The following is a 24561-nucleotide window of genomic DNA, read 5'->3' on the forward strand; positions in this document are numbered from 1 at the left end:
TAATAAAAAAAAAAAAAAAAATATATATATATATATATATATAAAGGTAATTTTTTTCCTTATCTTTATATTCACAAACCCCTGGGGTTAAGAACCTTTGCTCTAACGTGTATATAGTTGGTTTGTATGTGTGTGTATATAAAATATGAGCCTGCTATGAGGTTGGAGTTGTGGCTCAGTGGTAGAGCTCTCGCCTGGCATGTGAGGCACTGGGTTTGATCCTCAGCACCACATAAATAAATCAAACTGTGTCCATCTACAACTGAAAAAAATATTTTTTTAAATATATGAGCCTACTAAATATACACGTAGTGTGTGTTAGATCTTCTAGAAATATGCCTCAACCATGTTATGTCAGCTTCCAGCAAACAAACAGCAAACAGTAACTTCAGTCTTGTAACTTTATTATTGTATCATTTATTCATTTAAATTAACATACATTTAAATTTATATGAATATACATTTAAATTTATGTAAAGACTATTTGGGACTTTCTTTTGCTAAATAATACTTGAATACTTGTACACCATCTTTCATATAATAACTCAAACAATAAATATGTCCTAGGATTTATTATAAGAAAAAATATTCCTTTCCTTAATGGTATATTTCTTGGGTTTAACTACCATAACACTTAGAGCCAAATTCATTGTTTTATTGCAGAAATGAATTAAAAATTACCTATACTTTTTACAAATTGTAATGTTATATTGTCCTCTTTGCTAGGATCTGTTGATGATGGAACAAGTGAAAGACTTTGCTGCTAATGTGTACGAAGCTTTTAGTACCCCTCAGCAATTGGAGAAATGACTTTTCCTTCAAGAAAAACTACAGTGGGATTCAGTTACTTTTAAAAATACATGAATAAATCAACTATACATAGAGTGACAATTTGTTACAAAAATGCCTAATAAAAATATATTCTTAATCAAAGTCTTCATTTCATAATGAAATAGATTTATTTGGCATCTTAATATATTTTTTTAAATTCATCAACAGACCAATTTTTGCAGGTATATCTAAATGTACACACAATGCAGATAAAAGAATTGTTCATAGTTTATTACATCAGGGATATTTGATCCAAACTGACTAAAACTAAGGTAATTACTTTTGTATAAACTATGAAGTGCTGTGTATTTTGGCATTAATACTGAGGAAAAATCTGTTCAGGAAATAAGCCTAAAAATGTATGAAGTTTGGAAAATGTGCTGTTTAACTAATCATAAAATTCCTTGGACTCTGCAGTAACCAGGAGTAAATTGGACTTTTCTCCAGTTACCCTTCAAAGGAATAAATTATTTGTTTCATATATTCTGGAGGGTTTTTTTTTCTTAAGGAAATCAGTGAATTTTAACAATTAAGATGAGCTTTTTTTTCTTTGCTATTTCTTTGCAATAGTTTCTAACTTTCTTAGAAAGTTACATATTGATTTATAGGCTCAAATTGTGTTAATGCTGTTTTACTCACAGCTATTATTAACTGCATAATTTTATTAATTTGTATGTAAATAATTTTAATAACTTACTTTGTAATGATTTTGAGTACAATGAATCTTATTGCAATAAACTATTTTAATACAACATAGATTTGTTGAGTTAATATTTTACTGCCATTATTTGTCCCATAGTGCTTTTACTGTTATTTTGGAAGAACAAGTTTTAGGTTTCATTTTAACTGCTAATATAGTTGCTTTAACTTGTTTAGAAAAAAAATAAATAGCATTACTTTCTGAAAAATAAATGAATGCATTGTCTCTAGTAACTTTATAGTTCTGAATATAGAAGGGGAATTATAGCAGAAATAAATTAATCATTATGTATCATTAGTGTATTAGATATATTTTCAGTAATAGATAATTTTCAAACATTATTTATGTCTCTCTAACATAACATAGCTAAATAGTAAAAGGCAGAAAATGAATTGTGAAGTCTTTTCTGAGCTAGGCCCAGAGCCTACTGCTAAAGTGTATATGTCTAGAATGTTTTAAAAAATGAAAACAGGTATAATCGAGAAGAGGGAATGCTTTCAAAGTTTGACAGAATATATTGTTATCATTCCTAATTGGGTGAAGGAAAAATTGCATTTTGGAAGGTTAGGGAACATATATAATGGGCATGCATGTCTTCCAGCAATATTTACCCAGGATTTCATCAGAGAAAATTTGAGAATAAACGGGTGGTTTTATAAGAACACATTTGATCAATTGAAAATTATTACTTGGAATCATCTGCATCTGTACAGTTGTGGCTGTTGGAAAGAGAGCAAGGTAAAACCATATGTATTTAAAATTATTTGTGTTAGGCATTACTAGTTTACTTTCTAGTAATACTAGAGTTGCTTTGTCAGACACTTAGTATGCTTAATCTAAAAAGTTATTTGAAACAGATTATCATATACACATATTTTAGACATTTTAACTTATAATATAAATATTCTTTATTTGCCAGTGATTTTTCATAGGACCCGGGCCTTTTCTAACTTCAGTATGTGCCGCTGAGCTGGAACACTGGTGGTGGAGTGATTAGCAGAACTGCCTTCCAGTGGAGGTCCACTGTAAGTGTTCTATAATTGTCTTTCCTACACAAATCACATGGATTTCATTGCATGGCTGTGAACCAGAGGGGCAGAATTTTTGTACATTTTTATTGTAGTTCTCTCCAGTTTGTTAGTACTGTTTTGCCTACACTTAACCAATAGCATTTTTAACACTTGGGCAATATTTTATCTGTTCTTTCTGAAGTATTAAACTTGGCTTTCACAGAAACTATAACTCTTCAACATTCATCAATATAATCATAAAAATAAAATGTCAACTTGCATAATCTATTTGGCAACCATATTAGTTTCTCAGGGCTGCTGTAAAAAAATTACTATTAACCGGAAAGCTCAAGACAACAGATATGGTTAGAAATTCAAAATCAAGGTATCAGCAAGGCTGCACTTCCACTGCAGGCTCTAGGGAAGATCCTTCTAGTCTTTCCTTGCCTCTTCCAGCCTCTGGTGGCACCAAGCATTCCTTGATTTATGTAGTAGCATAACCTTAAATCTCTGCTATATCTTCACAAGGCTTTATGTATCTCTGTGTCCTTTTCTAAAGTCTCTTTTAAGGATACTGGCATTGTATTTAGGACCTACCCACATCCACTATGTGCTTGTCTCAATCCTTAATTACATCTGTAAAAACACCATTTCCAAGTGAGATCATGTTCATAATTATTGAGAACACTATTCAACTTATGATAGTCACATACTCAACTAACTTTTGGTTTATACATATTTTAGCAACTGGAAATGGATGAGCTTACCAAATAAAAGCCTAAAGCTTGTCCTGGGCATCAATCTATTTTTTACAAGGAAATGGACAGTATCAGTTAATCTGATGATTAAATGGAGATGACTTTAAACTGTCTCTACTTTTATACTTTCAAACTTGCATAAATATGCTTGTTATTATATATGTATAAAAGTTTTATATGGGCATTTATTTTATCTGGAAATTAAGAAGATTCTTATCTAACCAAGTTTTTCACTTAATCAAAATGAAATGAAGGTTTGTTATAATTCATATTTATTTGTAGTCTGACCTCTAAGAGCAATTACATTCTTCAATATGGCACTCAGAAGAAAATGAGATAAATCTTATTAAATTGATATTCATTTTTAAAATGGCAAAACAAACATCAATATCTATATTATTCAATCTAAAACTTTGCCTTTAATATATAGTTTGGTTTACTCTGCCTTTAATATATAGTCATTAAAAGTAAATCAGAAATTACCGAAATTCAAGTAAGGCAAATTTGTGCCTATGAGCAACTCTAGGAAAAGGATTAATTAGTGAGAGGATAAAAAACTATTGGGTTAGATAGGTAGTGAAAGGTCTGATTTCTAACCATCCTCAATCCTTGCCTTCCATGCCTCAGATCATTTTAAGAATTTGGAGTGTTTCAAATCCTTGTTATAATAGTATAATAGTGTTCCCCCCAAATTATTCACCTGGAAACTCTGAGTATTAGCTCACTTGGAAATGTTGTCTTTACAGTTGTAATTTACCCAGTGGTAGTACATTTCACATATAAACAAAATATACTTTAAATAAATCTAAATTTAGGATCTATACTTTTTTATATATAGTCTGGTTATTGGCAAAACATCAGTACTTCTGAATACCGAATTTTTTTCATATAGCTGCCTCATAGCTACTCATTTACTAAACCCTGTCTCTAACTATGATTTCATGAAGTATTTCCATTTTTAGCATAACTTCATTCTTAATTTTAAGAGGTCAAGATGGGCAGGTGTTTTAGTCAACGTTTTCACTGTTGTGACTAAAAGGCTCAACCGGCACAATTGTAGAGGGAGAAAGTTTATTTGGGGGCTCACAGTTTCAGAGGTCTCAGTCATAGAAGGCCGATTCCATTCTGTGGGGCTCAAGGTGAGGCTGAACATCATGGTAGAGGAGTATGGCACAGGGAAGCAGTTCACATGGTGATCAGAAAGCAGTCTTCACTTGCCAGATACAAATATATACCCCAAAGTCACACCCCCAATTCCCTCCTCCAGTCACACCCCACCTGCCTCTAGTTACCAGTAATCCCATCATGGATTAATTTGCTGATTAGGTTGAGGATATGACCCAATCATTTCTCCTCCAATCCTTCTTGTATTGTCTCTCTCTCGAGTTAGCTTTTGGGAGACACCACATCTAAACCATAAAAGCAAGGTACGAATTTAAGCAATTCACAAGTTTTGGGCTCAAGAATAATTTCTTCAAACAGCTAACCCTACTTTTGCCTTAAGATTACTGTTAATACCATTTGGTTGGATTTTGTTTTGTCATTTTCCTTTATGTATTAGTTTATTTGTTGGTTTCTTTTTCTTTTTTTGTGTTGTTTTTCTTCATATAGTGTTTGGAATCATGAAAATCTACATAGAGTGGATCTCTAATAAAAGGTTAATTGGGATTTAGGAACTACTGAAATATTTATCCACATAAATTCTTTGGCATAGCTTCAAATATTTAATAATTGCAGCTGAATCCCAGCTACTTGAGAGGTAGAGGCAAGAATATCACTTGAGCCCTGAAGTTTGAGGTCAGCCTGGGCAATATAGTGAGACCCTGTCTCAACAAGAAAAAATAGTGATCAGTTTCAAGAACCTCAACAATGAGTAATTTTAAAAATAAAGTTTTCAACCTTGTCATGATTTTAGGAAATAAAAATAATGTTTAATCTCACTATTTGAAGGACTTTTTTGAAACACATTTCTACATTTGCTTGTAACAAAGTGGAATCTATAGCATTTCAAATAAAGATATGGCCATATAAAACATCTGTTGTTGAGGGGAATGAGCTCCTTAATCAATTTTCATTACACTTACATTTGAAAAATCATAATTATTTTTGTCTCCTTCTAAGAGAAGATCTGAATAGATTTCCTAATTTTCAAATAGGTTTTCAACTTCAATTTGCTTGAAGTAAACAAATTTATGAATTTAAGTTAGCCTTCAGATTAACCCATCTTCAAAAATAGGCCCACACCTCAAATCTCATACCTCTTTCTAACCTCTCCTTCTGCAGGGGGAAAAAAATTGGAAGACTATGTTCTAAAATATTAGTAGTGCCAATCTGAGTAGCAATTTCATCTTGGAGAATTTGTTTTAAAATATCTATAATAAACATGTATCAGTTTTATAACTAAGAGGGGAAAAGACTATTACTGGATACATTGGAAATACACATTGGGCCAAATTTATTAAATACCTGTATTGTATGCTAGGGTTGCTGTAACAGAACAAGACACACACACACACACACACACACACACACACACAATTACCTAGATGGCTCAAACAACAGAAATTTATTTTCTCAGTTCTGGAGGCTGGAAGTCCAACATCAAGATATTGGCAGATTTGGTTGGTTTGATGCTTCTGTCTGGGCTTGCAGATGGTGACCTTCTTGCTATGTTTCTACATAGCTTTCTTCTGTGCTCTTACATCTGGTACCACTTTCCCTTATAAGGACACCAGTCCTGTTGAATTAGGGCCCTGCCCTTATGACCTCATTTAATCTTAATTATCTCTTTATAAATCTCTATTTCCAAATATAGTCACATCGGGGGTTAGAACCTTCAACATAAGAATGGTGGGGTGGGGGGGGACACACTCAATTTAATCCATAGCACCACTAATTCCTAGCAAAACTAAAAACAAAAAATAATTCTACCTCTGACACACATGGAAGTGAATTCAATGTGAAGAGGAAAAACTTAAATGGTAAAGTGCAGTGAAAGTTAAAATGATACCATGAGTAATTTAGGCAACAGGGAGAAAAGGGAACATAGAGATGTGTTTTCTAATTATTTGATTTTTTTATTTGTTTTAATTAGTTACACATGACAGTACAATGACCTTGACATATCATACATTTGAATCAGATGGGATAAAATTTTATATTTGCTTTCTCCACATAGTATAATCACAGACACCTATCATTTCCTAGTGTTAGAGCTAACTGCAGCATGGGTCTCTCTGCTGCACATTAGATCACGTTAGTTAGAGCAAGAGCCCAGCCCCAATTGCAGGGCATCTGAGGAAAGCTTAGCTGTGGCAGTTCTACCATAATGCCATCTGGCTTTGAAGAAATCCAGTTAAGCTGCTTTCCATGTCCCAGTAGTTTTACCTGAAATTAGAAACATTAGATATACAATGTCTCCAGATGCATCTCTCAGATCCACCCACTTTTGGGGGGGAAGAAGTGATTGATATTTCTAAAAAAGCACCACTGACAGAAGATTCTTTTATTTTGGGTTTTTTGTTTGTTTGTTTGTTTGTTTGTTTGTTCGTTCCAGGGATTGAACTCCAGGGGCACATGACCACTGAGCCACATCCCCAGCCCTATTTTGTATTTTATTTAGAGACAGGGTCTCACTGAGTTGCTTTAGCACCTCGCTTTTGCTTGATCTTCCTGCCTCAGCCTCCTGAGCCACTGGAATTACAGGCGTGTGCCACCAGGCCCAGCAGAAGATACATTTTTACCTTTCGAGAGTTACAAGTTTTAAGTCAATTCAGTAAATACATCTTTTTCCTTTATTACTCTCAAGAAGGAAATGAAATTGTACAAAGATTTGGGGAATCAGAATTGTAAATCTTAAATGAAGTGTCCAAGGAGGGGAAATGCCAAAGAGAGAATCAGAAAAAGACTGGAACCATTTTGCCCAGCCAAGGCCTGCCCAGTGCTTACATTGAATGTTTGGAGAAACACTCTCTTCTTTAGCCACTGTTTCTTCCCAGGTTTACTAATAGCCTCCACTAATCAATAATATATAAATTTAATCAGTTACTGCTGTAATTGTTTCACAGCCTTAATTTTCATTATGGTAAGTGGATTAAAAGAAGTTATTCCCTACATATGCTAAGAGTATTTTGAATCATAACTTTCTCAGATGGATCAACATAAGAACAAAATCCTTCTACTTTTATTTTTTGCTATCAAAAAGTCTTCCACATGCTAGATAAGCAGTCTACAAGAAAATATTCATCAATAACTTCATATTAATTGACTCATAGGCCACAACCTGTTTTAGTTTTATTTTGAATCAGGATCTCATTAAGTTGGCCAGACTGGTGTTGAATTTGTGATCCTCTTACTTTAGCCTCCCAAATAGCTGAGATTACAGGCATGCACCACCACACCCAGCATCCCATGTACTTTTAAATAATAATACTAACTGATGCCAAAGAAAACATAGATAAACTTAAATAATGTCATAGCCAGACTTTAAAGGTGTCCTTAAACTTTAGATTTGAACTCATCTTATTTCTGCCTGATAACCATAAGTGTCACAAATGTGGAAAATGACACAAAAAGGCTTATTTTGGCAACTCAGCTCCAAAGGAATCAACATCTTAAAGAACAAGCCATAAAATATGTCAAAATGGACTGACTACCAGACCTGGTGGTTACAACAGTTTAAAATAGTAGGGTAATAACCAGGTGTGGTGGTGCATGCTTGTAATTCCAGAGGCTTGGGAGGCTGAGGCAGAAGGGTTAAGAGTTCAAAGCCAGCCTCAATAACTTAGCGAGACCCTAAGCAACTTAGCAAGACCTTGCCTCTAAATAAAAAATATTTTTCAAAAAGGGCTGGGGCTGCGGTTATGACTCAGTTATATAGCGCTTGCCTAGCATGCATGAGGCACTGGGTTTGAGTCTCAGCACCACATATAAATAAATAAATTAATAAATAAAGGTTCATCGACATCTAAAAAGAAAAAAAAACCAAAGGGGTGTGAGCTGGGGATGGGGCTTAGTGGTTAATTGCCCATGGATTCAATCCTGGATATCAAAAAGAAAAAAGTAGGGCCATGACATCTTAAATCATAAATCAGATGTGTTCTGGGCTGGGATGTCAGAGGAAGCACCTAAATATCAATTTTATGGAAAAAAATCAGTAAACTTGAACAATGTAAAATGACTGAAGAACAATATCTATTTTATATTGATATGCATGGAGATGATATATCTGTTGTAAGTTTAATTTTCTTAGGAAGAATTTGAAAAAATTTTGGCCAAACATTTGCAATTGATGAAGCTCATTTAAAAATTACTCTTATTAGATATAAGAGGAACATATATAAGGCTCCCCTTGAAATTAAAACAAGTTATATTCTCATCAGGATATTTTAGTCAGCAACTTAAAGGAACACTTCCTCTTACCTCTGTTTCCCCCAGAATACCTCTGGGTTGGCCAAGAAACAGGTGTCCTGAGGCGGGCCACTTAAGGAAGATGGCATAGACTAATTTTTCCTTAGGTTTAGATGTATACCTGGTTAAAAGAAAAAATAGAAAGCATAGTAACAAGTTACATCCCATGTTACTCCTTCTTTATGGGTCAGGTCTAGAATTATTTTAGAAATAATTCTATGTGCATTTACCAAGGTCTCTGCTAAAAATGAAGGAATGAAAATAGCCCCCTGGTTGTATATAAAGCACTCTCTCCACTCCTCTAGTACTAAAACGAAGTGCTTGGAAGAAAATAATTTTCTTTGGCTAGTATTCTTTTCAGACTGCTCTCATGGAGCTGGAAAAGGGGTGAGAATGAACTAAGTGTAGGACACAAGAACTAGATGGCTTTCCACCTGTTAATTCAAATCTTCCCAGGTCTGCATGTGTCAGCTGTGTATTGTGCTCAGTTAGGGATCCAACAAGAACAGCACTCAGCTAGTTTACAGTAAAATTTTTAAATTAAGACTTCCGTTTTAGACATACAGCTTTACTATGCTCTACATCCAAATGGAAACAGACATGGAGAGGTCATCCATATGGCATTAAAGCCAAGAAAATGGATGATATCAACTTTGGAATTAAGAACTAGAGAGAAAATAAAAGCCCGAAGAGTAAGTCACAGGACCTTCAAGATTCAGAGGTTGAGAAAATCAGGTGGGATCAACAAAGAGGAACAGCCAAGAGGTGCAATGAAAACCAAGAGAAATGGCAGTCAGCTGAGGCAAATACTGCCAATATGTTCAGAAAATGAGAAACTGGGCATTAACCACCAGAGGTTACAATGGGACTTGGCAACAACAACTGTGAGGAATGTTGGGAGTGGAAGTCTGAACAGAGAGGGTTCAAGAGGAAAATTGGAGCAAAAGGTTGGAGATTCTTTCAAGATATTTTACTAGAAAGGAAAGGAAAGAATGGGCAGGTAGCTGGAAACATAAACAGAGTCAAAAGCACTTTATTAAAATGAAAGAAATAACATGTTCATATGCCAATGAGAGCAGATTTAGAAAAAGGGGTAAACTGAAGTTGCAATCAGAAACTAGTTTTAAAATCTACTCCAATAAAATAGAAAATCATGAAGACATTGACAAATTTCTAGAGACATATGGCCTACACAAATGGAACCAGGAGGACACAGAAATTTTAAACAGATCAATTTCAAACAGTGAAATTGAAGACACTATCAAAAGCCTACCAACAAAGAAAAGCCCAGGACCAGATGGATTCTTAGCTAAGTTCTGTAAGACCAAAACTAGACAAAGATACATCAAGTAAAGAAAGCTTCAGATCAATATCCTTGATGAACATAGATGCAAAAATTCTTAAAATCCTGGCAGATCACATACAAAAACATATTAAAATGATAGTGCACCATGATCAAGTGGGTTTCATTCCAGGAAAGAAAGGCTGGTTCAACATACAAAAATTAATAAATGTAATTTATTACATGAATAGACTTGAGGACAAAAATCACATGATTATCTCAATAGATGCAGAAAAAGTATTTGATAACATTCAGCATCCATTCATGTTCAAAACAGTAGAAAAATTAGGGATAATATGAACATACCTCAACATTGTAAAAGCTAAATATGCTAAACCTAAGGCCAACATCATTCTAAATGGAGAAAAATGGAAAGTATTCCCTCTAAAAACTGAACAAGACAGGATGCCCTCTTTCACCCCTCCTATTCAACATCTTCCTTGAAACTCTAACCAGAGCAATTAGACAAAAGAAAGAAATTAAAGGGATATGAATGTGAAAAGAAGAGCTCAACTATCCCCATTTCTATATTTATATTTAGAATAAATATATATTTATTTATAAATAAATATATATATTTAGAATAAATATATAGTCTATATTTAGAAGACCCAAAAAAGCTCCACCAGAAAACCTCTAGAAGTCATAAATGAATTCAGCAAAGTAGGAGGTTATAAAACTAACATCCAAATAAGTTGCGTTCCTACATACCAATGACGAATCAGCTGAAAGAGAAATCAGGAAAACTATCCCATTCACAATAGCCTCAAAAACAAAAAACAACATCAAAGTGAGTTAATTTAACAAAAGAGGTGAAAGACCTCTACAACAAAAACTATAGAACACTAAAGAAAGTAATTGAAGAAGACCTTAGAAGAAGAAAATTTTTCTCCATTGAGAATGATGTTGGCCTTAGTTTTAGCATATATAGCTTTTACAATGTTGAGGTATGTTCATACTATCCCTAGTTTTTCTAGTGTTTTGAACATAAATGGATGCTGAATTTTATCAAATGCTTTTTCTGCATCTATTGAGATAATCATGTGATTATCCCATGTTCTTCCACAGGCAGATTAGGTAGTATAGCAGATTAATATTGTCAAAATGGCCATACTGCCAAAAATGCTATACAGATTTAATGCAATTCCAATGTCATTCTTCATAGAAGTATAAAAAGCATTCATGAAATTCATTTGGAAAAATTAGAGGCCCCTGCCAGGTGCAGTGGTGCATGCCTGTAATCCCAACAGTTCCGGAGGCTGAGGCAGGAGGATCTTGAGTTCAAAGCCAGCCTCAGCAAAAATGAGGCACTAAGCAACTCAGTGAGACCCCTTCTCTAAATAAAATACAAAATAGGGCTGGGGATGTGGCTCAGTGGCCAAATGCCCCTGAGTTCAATGACCAGTACCCCCCCCCCAAAAAATGAGGCCCAGAATAGCCAAAGAATCCTTAGCAAGAAAAGTGATGCAGGAGGCATCACAATAGCAGACCTTAAATTATACTACAGACTTATATAACAAAAAGGGCATGGTATTGGCACACAGTAAAAATGGAGAATTGCTACAATATCCTTGAGTATAGGATTTAGGATGGGATCCTTAAAACAAGGATTAAGAGTGGGAGTGTAGCTCAGTGATATAGTCCTGGCTGAGCATGTGCAAGGTCCTGAGTTAGATCTCTAGCACCACAAAAAAACAAAAAGCCCTCAAGAAATGACCTTAAATCAAAGTGATATAAATTGACACTGTACATGTGTACATGTGTTTCTAGTGACAATTATCTTTCTAGGGGCAGCCAAGATTAGAGCTAAACTTAGAGCTTAATTTAACCAAAGCTGATTTTACATTAAGTGAATACAACAGAGAGAGGGCAAAGGAGCCGAGGGCATGTGCAATGGATTTATTGCAGTGATGGGCCAGAGATCTGACCTGGATAAGGAAGAAAAGAAAACTTGAGAGGGCTGAGGGACAGGGAAAATGTGATAGTATTAAAGACATTTGATCATTGGATTATAAATCCCTTTGGAGGCTGACAGGCTTTGTGGAGTGAGCTGAGATATAAGAATGTTTCAAATTAAAACCATGCAAAATGTGCGGCAAAATCTAAGTTGTAACCAAAGGAAGGGGTAGCAAAGGTAGAATAGACAAAATCCCTAGGAGAGAGGTCACACAGCAAGTTAGAACTGTGAATAGATAAAGTAAAACCATTAAGAAGTATTTTAAAAATTGTTCTGGGAACAGGGATAGTGAGCTAAGGCTAAACTCTCAAAGGATTTCAAGGTTTGACCTGGGAATATGTAGATGACCATAAGCAGAAGGAGAGGCAGAGCTCTTGGGAGCTCTTCTGAGACTAAGAAGAGCTCCCAAGAATGAGGGAGAAGGAGGGAGACACTCAGCTTCAGAGGTCACATCAAATATTTTGTATTTTACTTTTAGTTATTGCAACACCACTCGATAGATAATACTAATGATTGTGAAATTAAAAACACAGAAGCAAATTCCAAAATTAGATTTAAACTATCTGTAATATGAAAAATTGGCACTGAGTTCTCATTAGGGTTTCTCCAAGATCCAACATGATAAAATTGTGAGAAAAAAAAAAACAAACACCTTTTTTTTTTCAATTATTTGCCTTTGAATAGATTGCCTTTCTTTATTTTCTTCAGAGAGTTGACTATAGGTTTTAAGTTATAAGTTAAGTACGATTGAGCAAGAACATTTAGTTTAACCTTCTGATTCATATTTGATCAGGAAGCACTCACTTAGGTGGCATTGGGGTGCAATTTTAGAACTTCACTGACTGCACTTATGTATGCATATGAAGGCCCCACATCAAACACCATTAGGTTTGCAGTGTAATTTGGGTACTCATTGGCACACAGAAACTTCCCAAGATCAGGTAGAAACTTGAGGAAAAACTTTTATGGAAGATATTAGTTAAAGAAAATTAAGCAAGTTAATTTTAAAGAAACATCAGGTTTAGATTTATTAGCATAGTATAAACAAGTAACACATTTTTAATCAATAAGAATAATGCTGTTGTTTGAGACTGATTTTTTCCAATTTTTTAATTGTGGTAAGATATAACAAAATTTATCATCTTAAATTTGTTTAAGTGTACAGCTCGGTGTTATTAGATACATCCATAATGTTATGCAACTAACACCACCATTCATCTCTAAAACTCTCTTCATCTTATAGAACTCAGCTCTGTACCCATTAATCACTTCCCACCTCCTCTGCCCCACCTCCCACCAACTACCATTCTAATTTCTGTCTCTGAGTTTAACTACTGCAGATATCTTACAAAATGGAATCATATAGTATTTGTCTTTTGGCTTATTTCACTTTACATAATATGAATGTTCATCTATGTGTAGCATATGTTGGAATTTCCTTCCTTTTCAAGGCTGAATAATATGTGCATACCACAGTATATGTACATGACACCTTTTGCCTATCCATTCATCTGTCAATGGACTCTTGGATGGCTATTGTGAATATAATTCTGCTATGAACATGGATGTGCAATAAGTCAGTGAGTGGTAAAGCACTTGCCTGGCACATATGAATCCCAGACGTAAAACTCAAGGGTCATAGGTTAATTCTATGATTTATTTTTTGAGGAACTGCCATACTGTTTTCTACAGTAGCTGTAACATTTTACATTCCCTCTAACAGTGCTCAGGGGTTCTAGTCTCTCCACATCCTCATCAACACTTGCTTCCCCTTTTTTGATATTAGCCATCTTAGTGGATGTGAGGTAGTATCTCATTATGGATTTTACTTGCATTTCCCTAATTATTATGATATTAAGTATCTCATCTTGTGCTTGTTGGCCATGAGACAAATTACACCATTACAACTGTTGTCTCAGTAGGGAGACAGATACCTGGTGCTTCCTACTTGGACATCTTCCCCAAATCCTCTGTAATTTGGATTTTTTTTTTTCTCCTTTCTTGGATATCTCTTGCTTGCTAATATGATAGGATATAACATCTGCAAAAATTAGAATTTACTGATGATTAAACAGTAGTCTGCTTTAGATTAACCACTCAGCATTTTCAACTTATTTAAATGGCTTACAACTTATTTAAATGGCTCTTGTAAGAGCTGACAACTTTGGGCTAAAATTTGTCCTTTCCTAGGAGATATCTAGAATTTGAGAAACATTAAGTATTCAAAAATATGCTAATTCTTCTTCTCTTTGTATTTGAGTAAAGTTGGAAAGTGCTTTGGATGGGTAATATGATCTGATGTCCCTTATTATTCTGCTCTTATTTTTATCTTTGAGAAATTTAAATGCCTTCCTCTATCAAATGGAACTTGGTAACCAGAAAAACTTACCACACATCTGGGGTGACACTGTCATTCTGGGATCGCCACGGGTGGGTTTCATAAATGGCTTCCCCGTTGACTTTTAGCCAGGTCCCCATTTGCCTTAATCGCTCCTCAAAAATTGCAGAAATGGTGCCATCTAGTGTGGGTCCAATATTCATCAAAAGATTTCCTCCACATGCAACTGTTTGCACAAGTTGCTAGAGAATTAAGAATAAATACAGTTCTTAGGTTTAAAAAAATCCATCTTCCATGTGTTAATACATCATAATTTTCTGTGGACATACAGTCACTATCCAGAAGAACAAACCTAGACATAGAGTAATGCCCTGTGTTTGCAGGTCATCAAGTTACCCCACTTGTAAGAAATTGTTCCCATCCAACCTCACTATTAAGAACATGGGCTAATGCTGTAGCTCAATGGTGGAGTGCTTGCCTAGCATACTTGAGGCACTGGGTTTGATCCTCAGCACCACATAAATATAAAATAAAGATATTGTGTCTGCCTAAAACTAAAAAGAAAATATTAAAAAAAAAAAAAAGAACATGACAATAATGGCCATCACACATTTTACCGTACCTTTACCAACTCTTCAATTGTAAAATAGTCTCCAATGTCAGCATTCCTCCTATAGCCCCAGGAAAACTTGTCTATTGTCATACAGTTTTCCCACTTATGTGGCAAAAGGTGTCCTGGGTTATATCGATCACTGCAGGTATAGTAGCCACCGTGCTTACAGATGCAGCCAGCTCCCCAGCGATCGTTGGTGACTACTGTGTCCCGAACTGGGCTGAAATGAGAAGTATAATTTTTTTCAAAGAAAATGTGTCTTATATGCAAAAGGAAATGTCACTGAAAAGAGGTCTAGCCAAAATCCACTCCTGAAAAATGACCACAAAATGACAGAGTGGGACCCCAAAGTGCTGAAGTCAAATAGACCCAGGTTGATTGGAATTCTGGCTCTGTCAACCTTCTAGCTCCAAGATCTAGAGCAGGTTATCTAACTCCTCTGAATAACCAATTGCCTCATTATCATTAGAACAAAAATAATTGATGTAAACAGCCCAGTGCCCAGCACACACAGCACTTACAAGAGCATTGTACTATTATTTGAAGCTCTGCCTCCCATACTGTGAATGGCACCCCAAACTAGATTTATACTCAAGATATTTTTCTCCAATAATCTCAAATGTATATTCTAACCTTTCTTCTCTAATTGTGCTTAGTATTTTAGAATCTCAGAAAAATAAACTGTTTAAATCATGTGAAATAACTTCACAACATTTCTTATCATGACTGATAGTTCACATAGAAGGAACTCATTGCACTTAAAGGAGGCAAATTTTTTTTTCTTTTGTCACAAGGAAATACATTTAATCATTAACAACCTTTTTACTTTCTACTGTTTCATTTAAATGCATTTTAATACAGCTCATAACAGGGCTTTGTGTCAATTTTTTTTCAGATCAAGTCAGATACAACTTCTTGAGGATAAATTAAGGTCATTGCCCCCTCTCCCAAGCTAATGTAAAAAGCTTGTGCTGTATCAAGAACAAATGTTCCAATCTTCAACATATCGCAGACATGACAATTTGGGTGTGTCCCAGATCCATTTTGCTCTAAGAACATAATCCTGATGTGAATGTAACTGAGACATGAATTTATTCAGAAAAATGTTTTTCCATTGTTTTCAAAATATTTGTTGTAAATGACAGAAATTCCTTTGCTAAAGATGAACATCTTCCTCCTCTACAAGATATTTAGCACCTCTAAAGAGGCAGTTTTGATTCACAAACCAAAGGAGATGGCTTCCAGTCCTTTTTCTCAGAAGGAGCACCTGGAAGCACTACCACTTTTGGTATCAAGAGTTTTCCAGAACATATACTTATGTGCTTTGTAGACCAAGGAAGCAAAAGCAGGTTTCCTGACTTTACCGCACAGTATCAAGTGCTTACAATGTAAATGTGGTTCCCATGGTTCTAGCCTAATGAAGGAATTCAGTAAGAGCTCCCAATTCACACAGGACAGTCTTGAATGCTCAAGAAAGTAACAGGAAAGAAGGGGAAGAGGTGAGAATACTGAGGATGACTGGAAAGAGAAGACAGACAAGGTTGACTCTGACAGAGCGACAAAGATTATCAGAAGGTAGGATGATAAAAAGAAGCAATCAGAGGAAGTGAAAATGTAATCAAAATGCAGTACAAGGTCCTTAACAGACCAGAGGAATTGATTAAAAGAGGGACTCACAAAAATAATACTTCTAAAGTTTTTGATTCTTTGATTTTTAGTCTGACTTCAAATTCAGAAAACAAAGTTGTATTTAATTCCTGATTTGTTTACTTCTGATAATTTCAAGTGAATATGGATACAGCTAATAAGTGTTATTTATAATGATTTCCTTCCCTGATAAGGGACAGACAGACTTGAGTAGTAAAAACATGAGGTTAAGGGAATAATTCTGTAAATGGGTCCTTCTTACCAACCCCCAAATGCTTTCCCTTTTTTAAAACAAAAAACAATTTACCTGCAGCCCTGTCTGGCTTAAGTAGACAGGATGTCTCAGCAAATTACCTGTTATCTGAAGGAGAAATGCAGGCACAAAATGTCATAAGAAGAATACAAGTTCCTGTGAAGTGGAGGCACTTTTGTGACCCTAACACAGTCCTAACCCCAGAACTCAAGGAGGTAAGGATCATTCCTCCTAAGCATAAAATCTTCAAGAACAGGTTCCAAATAGAATTAGTCAGCATTGTCCAAAGTGACCTTGAGTTGTCATGACAGTGGGGATGTGAAAGTCTAATATCATCCTGCTATCAGTCAAAAGTCAAGAAGGTGGATCTGGGGGGCACTCTGGAAACTTCCCTTGGAACCCCCAATAGAAGTAGACAGCAGGAGAGGCACACTGTCGCTCTATTCTCTGAAAGGACCCATTTTTCTCCCTTAAGAGTGTCCCCCTTTCCTATTCTTTCTAAAAAAACTTGTGCCTGTAACTCTGAGCGACATGTCTGAAATCTTTCTTTCTAACTTGGTCACAAGAATGGGGATTTGGAGGAGGGGTCTCTGTGCTGCCTCAGTTTCTTGGCAGACCCCAACCCTGTAACACTTTCCATACCACAAGTGAGCCTAAAAGGAAATATTTCAAGAAGTATGTAAATTTAAATGCTATATGCAAGTTAGGAGCTCCTGGGAAATTACAGGCACCTAGTAGCACACATACCTTTCATTGTACAGCCAGGCTAAGAAGTTTGTGCTGTTCCAGTAGTTATCTGGTGCCCCTCCATCTCCATCTGACCACAGAACCTCAGGCTGGTACTTTTTCACCAACTCATAGAGCTCAGGCAACATCTTAGAAATTGGAAATTTTTGCTTACGGAAGGAACTGGATTCATCTTCAAGGAAGAGTGGATGAAACCATTCAAAAAGGGAATAGTACAGTCCAAAATGCAAGTCAGTTTTGTTCCTGATGGCCACTTCCAGTTCCTTGACAATGTCCCTCTTCGGTCCCTCATCCATGGCATTCCAGTTCCAGGAATACTCTGAACCCCACAAAGTAAAGCCTGAAAGGTGACATTAAAACCCTTTGTAAGCATTGTCAATTTCACTTCAGTAAACTTCCACTCATAAAAATGCCAAAACAACTCAGATGCAATATATAAATAACTACTTAAACAAGTGACAATTGTTTAGCATTTTTTTCATAGTTTAGCATTTCTTTTTCATATTCTGTTCTTATAAGAGAAACAAATGAGAATTTAAACAAAGTGGAAACTCAATCTTTAAAAACTCAGGGTATACTGTAAGGTCTGTATAGTGTGATCTCTTTTTTTCTCCTTAGGACTTTGAGATCCTTGAAGGGCAGCATCATGTCTGCAGTGCTCCCCACTATGCCCAGCCAACTGTCAGCTCAAGATCAAAGCAAAATAAACCAACAACAGCAGGTCACTTCTAAGATGGGGACACCTTCCATACCCACGAGCTACAACAATGACCACCACTGTTTACAATGGAGCTTCTGAGATGATGCATTCCTACAAGTTTCTTATGTGACTTCTTATCCAAACGTGAAGGTATATTGCTTGGTTGTAGGATTGTATGTTTTATCATAGTGTGATTCTAGAACACTAGGGATCCATATGTAAACAATCTCCTTGATCTTGACAATTCATTTAACCAAGAGGCAGAAAAGACACTACTTCCCAGTAGTTTCATGCTACCCACCATTTGGAACCTCACCCTACTCTAAACACAAAAGTAAATAATGTTTTTAGTTGTAAGTTGGACACAATATTTTTATTTATTTATTTTTATGTGGTGCTGAGGATCAAACTCAGCACCTCGCGCATAGTAGGCAAGCAGTGTACCGCTGACCACAACCCCAGCCCCAAAAGTGAATAATTTACCAATTAAATAGTTGAGAAAATAGTAGTATACCATTACCCAAGTATTTTGAAATAATTAATATTTTAATGGGAATGTGCATTTTGATTGCTAGTTGTTCTATATAAACATGTTCAAAGAGAGATATAAACTGAAATGCTTAAGAAACAACATGAAAGACTCGTAGAATCATAGGTATCATGTTATTGTTCCAGTCAAGTCTAAGATTGAGTCTCTCTTCAGATTTATTTCAAGAAGTTTTTAAAATAGTTTGTACTTATTCCAAAGACATTTGGGGTACGCTTCAAAGCAGTGTTAACATTTGAGGTCTTAACTCAAATATTTTCAACTTGACATATCCTAACGTCAGGCAGTGCAGTGACCACTTGGATCTTTGACTCAGTATCTCCACCATATGCTCACACAGTGTTGGTCCCTCCTAACGGGAACCAGTAGCACATTGTCCATGAGCAATAAAAATTGAGAATGTATAAATGTGGGCTGTGTCATCTCTCCTCACAGCTTGATTAAGATCATTGTGTTGTTGTTGGTGGTGGTGTTTTAATACACTCACTAAGTAATACTTTGTGCCATATAGGTTGGGGAAGTTCCTAGATTTCAGGAAATCAACATGATCTCAAGAAAACACACTTCAAAATCCATCTCAGCAGAAATATCTATAAGGAGGAATCATGAAGCTTCAGACTGTGGCCAAAGGGGAAAATACTCTAAGTTAATTCCAAATTTTTGTTCCTCCCTTCCTATTTCCTTGGTACTCCTAGAAAAAACAATGAGGTAAATTTTCTTATATCAAGGCAAAGATGGTCATGGAAATGAAACTACCTAATGAATTATGAGGTTGGGACAATAAACTTATTGATGTGTCCTTGGTCTTATGATACTAAGTGGTAATGGGTGGAGTGCAGTCTTAGTGTAGGACCACTGTGTTTTCTTTTAGATATTCCTCAACCAACTATGATATTTCTAGGCACCATTGCAGTTCCATAATCCTTTTCCCTCCAGGTAATCTGTGTTGATCACTAGTAACTCATCCACCATTTGTACCATGTGGCCACCTAAGAGTTAGTCAAAACTGCAGTCACGTTTATCAGTAATGTTGCAAGACTGCAGCATAGACTTCATGGTGTCTTCACAGAAAGTATTCAGAGGGAAGAAAGGTAAGTATGCAATTCCTCTTGGAAACTCTAACTCTCATCCCACTTCAGTTGGCTTTAAGTAATGCTTGGAAACAACTGTGCATAGAATAAATTGTGGCCATCTTGTTCTGTGAAATATGTGATCTGTCTGTATCCCTACTATCTCTCAATTTAGGTAAAACATGTAGTCTTAAATGTCAGTCTCCACTTTGGAGAACTGATCTCATAGGGATGACCTTGCTTTAGCAAAGGAATAACTTGTCAATTCCTGAGCATTGTCAGCATCTGTGTGCACATTACCTTCATGATGTTTGGAAGTCAAGACAACGTATTTGGCACCAGAGGCCTGAAGAATATCTGCCCACTGATTTACATTAAAGAATTTTGCTGTAAATAGTGGTGCAAAATCTTCATATTTAAAATCAGGAGGGTAATTATCTTTCATAAATTTCACAAACTTTGGTCTCTTTTCCTTTTGCCAGTACCACCTATGGGAAGAAGAGCAGTAGCACATAAACAACACAAACATAACCATTTGAAATGATTGCCCTGGATCCCTCTAGTATCTCCCAGTTCCTCAAAAATTATCCAGATCCTCTTGGCTTCCCCATCAACTTCCCCGTTGACTTTGTATTAAGAAAAGCTGATGTAAACCAAACTCCCCTCTCATTTTTCCTCTATTTCCACTGTGAAATCCTCTCAGCTCTGAAATTAAAGCATTCTGGACAACCTGGCTAGATATTCTCTTAGTTCTTCACTTTTAAATCACAATACCTAGAATGACCTTTAAGTGCTTTGTAACACAAGAAACTAGGGCTTCAAAAGAGACAAACCCCTACTGTATTCAATAGCAGAAAACACATTTTGGGTGTAAGATGAAAAAGAAGCAACAGTAAATAAGAAGATGCTATTTTTAACAAGTTAACTCAGCCTTCAAGAATGACTTGTCACATGTATTCATTTTGACCAAGAGTGAACTGAGCCTAAACTGCTTCCACAAGGCTGCATAAGGAAATGTACATCTAAAACACATGTAATCAACCCCACAGTAACTATCCTTACAAAACAGATGCAAGCTATATCTCGGACTCATCTTCTGCCTGTCCGTCACCTCTCCTTTTATAAGAATACTTCCACTGGATAAACAAATCCACAGTCAGCACTGCATCCCCAAAGATGACAAGGAGGCTCTTCTGGCTGTGAAGACTTCGCTGGTAAACATAATACATACTGAGTACTGCCCTGTGCCTGGTCCAAAGTCACATACATATTTTCCCAGCTTCCATGGTAGGTAGGTCACAGAAGTGAGAACTATGCTGGCCAGTGGACCTTGTGGGAAAGGTGGCTTGGGGGTTTCTGGGAATGGTTTCTTTCCGAGCAAAAAAGACAAACAAGGCCTTCCTTCCTGCCTTTGGGCAAGATTGCAGGCTATGTGAGGCTTGGGATGCCTGGACACTATCATAAAACTATGAAGGACCAAGCCCTCAAACAGAGGCTGCATCTTTGATTCATCTGTGAGCCAACTACTTCTAAACTTCTTGTTCTGTGAGACAATAAAATCTTATTATTACAACTTTTACCTGGGTTTTTGATGCCTCGAAATGAAAATACCACAAGTGATCTATGGTGCATTTTTACTATTTATTTATTTATTTATTTATTTATGCTGCTGGGGATTGAGCTCAGGGTCTCCAGCATGCTGCTAATGCTCTGCCTCTGAGCTATCTCCCCAGCCAACATTCTTATTTTTTAAATTGAACTACAAGTTTGGCACAGTAGTGTAAACATATAATAACAGCAACTGGGGATCCTCCTAACTCAACAGGAAGATCAAAAGTTCAAGACCAGTCTAAGCAAAAGGAGACCCTGTCTCAAATTTAAAAATAAAAAGGGCCGTGGATGTAGCTGGGAGGTAAGAGTACCAGTAGGGGAAAAAAAAAAAAAAAAAAAAGAAGTGAACTACAAAAGAAATTGTGACAATCAGAAAGCTGAACACAAATATAGATATGTACACACTCATTTGAAGAGCTGAATATTAGAAGCGCTTAATCAGAAAAGGTGTGTGTAACCATTTATAAAATCGCATGCACATTTCATATAAATCTCAAGATAAAATCTAACAAACATTTTTGTGTAGCACTTTTCATATGACAGTCTATTAATGGTTTAAATGTTTTTGTTTTTTGAGACAGGGTCTCACTAAGTTGCCAGGCTAGACTCCAACTCCCATCCTCCTGCCTCAGCATCTCTGGTGGATACACACCATCCATCACACATTGGTGTGCTATGTTAAAATGCTATCGTGTGTCACTCTTTTAAAGAAGGCTCTAGCTAGGCAGGGTGGCACACCTGAAATCCCAGCCACACTGGAAGCTAAGGCAGGAGTCCCCCGGAGTTCCAGGCCAGCAAGGGCAACTTAGTGAGACCCGGTTTCAAAACAAAAACAAAAACAAATGAAAGCCTTTCCACATACACGTGGACCATACTTCAAGGCAAAACGACTGAAAGTGGGCAGGTAGCCGCCTAACAACAGTGGGACGTGAGTCCGAGGCACTGGTCTACCCGACACAAACTGGTTTTTCGGGTCGCTCCACGGCATACACAGTGTCATAACTCCAGCTGGACCAGCGCAAGGCTCCAGGAGGTGAGGAGGTCGATCCAGGGTCGGTGTTTGGAAACTTGTAGTCACGAGGAAGGACTGTCCAGTGCTCTTCTAGCCCCAGGCGCTGTCAGGAAGTCATCATCACCGGCAACCCGAACGCTGGAACCGGCCAAGCGAAACTGACAAGCGGGCAGCCATAGGCCGTAAACAGGCGTGCTGGGGCGCGTCCGGGGTCCTCGGTGGAGAGACAAAAAGCAGCGTGCAAGGAGACTGGGGTGGGGGGAGCGCACTCACCAGAACCATTCGCTACCGAAGCTGGGCACGGAAAACACGCCCCAGTGGATGAAGATGCCGAACTTGGCCTGGTCGAACCAGGCGGGCAGTGGGCGGGCGTCCAGCGACTCCCAGGTGGGGTCGTAGGGTGCCGCGCAGCTGGCCGGGCCCGGTGGGGGTGGCAGAAGCAGCAGCAGCAATAGCGGGAGCGCGAGGGGCGTGCGCGCCAGCTCGCAGGACAACATGTCCCCCAGGCGGCGAAGGTCCCGTCTGCACGCTCCCGCGGCCGCTGGAGCTTTGTACTTCCGCGTCTCCTGCAAGTATGCTCTACTACTGTCACCTGACCAAACAGGCCTCGGTCAGATGACAGACCACCCTCTCTCCCTGTGGGTTGGGTGTGCCTGCCTTGGGGCCCTTAAGCTGAACCCTGGAGGGCTGCCTGGTTCACTTGCAAAACTAAGAAGGCCAATTATTACCCCACAGCCAGCCCCGAGAGTGCCTAGCTAAGACTCCCAGTCCATCTGCTTTGAGGAGAGAAAAGTTAAGTGTGGATGAGGGACCTGTGACCAGAGCTCTGCCCTCCATCTGATACTGATAGGGACAGACATGAGTGGTGAGAACATGAGGTTAAGGGAATAAATCTATAAACTGGGCACTCTGTGCTGATCCAAATGCTTTCCTTTCTACCTCTAGCCCTAACTGGCTTACATCAATAGGATATGTTACATTCCTCAGCAAACTGCCTATTATCTGAAGGAGAAATGCAGGTGTAAAAAGTCATAAGAAGAGGACAAGTTAATCTGAACGGGGACACTTTTGTGACCCTTACACAGACCTGACCCCAGAACTCAGGGAGATAAGGCCTAAGCATAAAATCTGTGAGAACAGATTCCAAATAGAAACAGTCAGCATTAGTCAGAGTGACCTGGAGTTGCCACAGCAGTGGGGACTTGAAAGTCTGACATCATCCTGGTGTCAGTCAAAAGCCAAGATGAGGACCTGAGCAGAACTCTCTGGAAACTTCCCTGGGATGTCCAATGAAACTGGAGGGGAGCAGGGGCACACTCTCTCCTCTCCAAGAGGACCCACTCTCTCCCTCAAGAGTGTCCCCCTCTCCTCTTTCCCATTGCTTCTAATAAACTCGTTGGTGCCTATAACTCTGAGCTACACTGTCTCAAATCTTCCTGACTTGATTCCAAGAATCAGGGTTTGAAAGGGGGACTTCAGGCTGTTTCAGTTTCTCAGAAGACCCGTAACCCTGTAACAATATGACCCTTACAGAAATCATTAGAAAGGTCATTGTGACCCCATCCACTATGGAGGCTGCCTAATGTGTCTCAACCATGTTCTTAGAGGCAGGAGTTTCTCCAGGAAGGAACTCAGAAAGTAATCCAGATTGTTCTTAACCACTACATTTGCCCCAGAGTTTCTGGATATGTTAGAACTGTCGCTGCCAACCTTCAATTTGTATCATGTGAAGTCCCAAGAGTTTCAGGTTCAGTTAATCTGGACTGGGGCCCAAGAATTTACATTTCTACGGAGGCCCTAGGTGAGTTTCATGTTGTTAGTGGGTGGACCAAACTTTTCCGAGAACTACTCATTAGAAAACAAGGTGATCTGAGACAGGTGACACTTTTGACACGAATGTTTCAGAAATCTCCAAGCTGGCTTGGGGAAAGGAGCCAGAAACTTGGAAAAATTAATCAAGAGCCCGCTTCACAAGTTTACCTTTCCTGCCTTATAAATATCTTCAGAGTAAAGCCA

The 24561-nt window shown here is 37.4% G+C and overlaps 2 protein-coding genes and 1 long non-coding RNA gene across 5 annotated transcripts in view; 2 read left to right on the forward strand and 1 right to left on the reverse strand.

The window, feature by feature from the left end:
• The window catches only part of Pex3 (peroxisomal biogenesis factor 3), a 36942-nt gene extending 35359 nt beyond the window's left edge, over positions 1 to 1583 (forward strand). For both annotated transcript variants that reach the window (XR_001505267.2, XM_015501932.2), the window contains one exon: positions 727 to 1583. Coding sequence is in view for 1 of the 2 variants with exons in the window: in XM_015501932.2 (XP_015357418.1) it covers positions 727 to 810 (84 nt within the window). In the remaining variant the exon portion in view is untranslated. The remainder of the gene's footprint in view (positions 1 to 726) is intronic.
• Fuca2 (alpha-L-fucosidase 2) overlaps positions 1 to 23118 on the reverse strand; it is a 37336-nt gene extending 14218 nt beyond the window's left edge. The window contains exons 1-7 of one of the 2 annotated variants that reach the window (XM_015501925.2): positions 22819 to 23118; positions 20223 to 20410; positions 17606 to 17945; positions 14968 to 15178; positions 14397 to 14587; positions 8721 to 8829; positions 5843 to 6686 (exon numbers count right to left, since the gene is read on the reverse strand). In XM_015501925.2, the coding sequence (XP_015357411.1) occupies positions 6546 to 6686; positions 8721 to 8829; positions 14397 to 14587; positions 14968 to 15178; positions 17606 to 17945; positions 20223 to 20410; positions 22819 to 23042 (1404 nt within the window). In that variant the 5' untranslated portion in view covers positions 23043 to 23118 and the 3' untranslated portion in view covers positions 5843 to 6545. Of the gene's footprint in view, positions 1 to 5842; positions 6687 to 8720; positions 8830 to 14396; positions 14588 to 14967; positions 15179 to 17605; positions 17946 to 20222; positions 20411 to 22818 lie in introns of those variants that run through there. The other variant, XM_048799263.1, reaches the window with a different exon arrangement.
• LOC107155924 lies at positions 1748 to 19418 on the forward strand. The gene is made up of 2 exons (XR_007345963.1): positions 1748 to 2556; positions 18224 to 19418. It is a non-coding gene; the product is annotated as an uncharacterized LOC107155924 (long non-coding RNA).
• Positions 23119 to 24561: the final 1443 nt, after the last annotated feature.

This window comes from Marmota marmota, unplaced genomic scaffold, assembly GCF_001458135.2.
Source record: "Marmota marmota marmota unplaced genomic scaffold, marMar, whole genome shotgun sequence".
Classification (NCBI taxonomy): domain Eukaryota; kingdom Metazoa; phylum Chordata; class Mammalia; order Rodentia; family Sciuridae; genus Marmota; species Marmota marmota.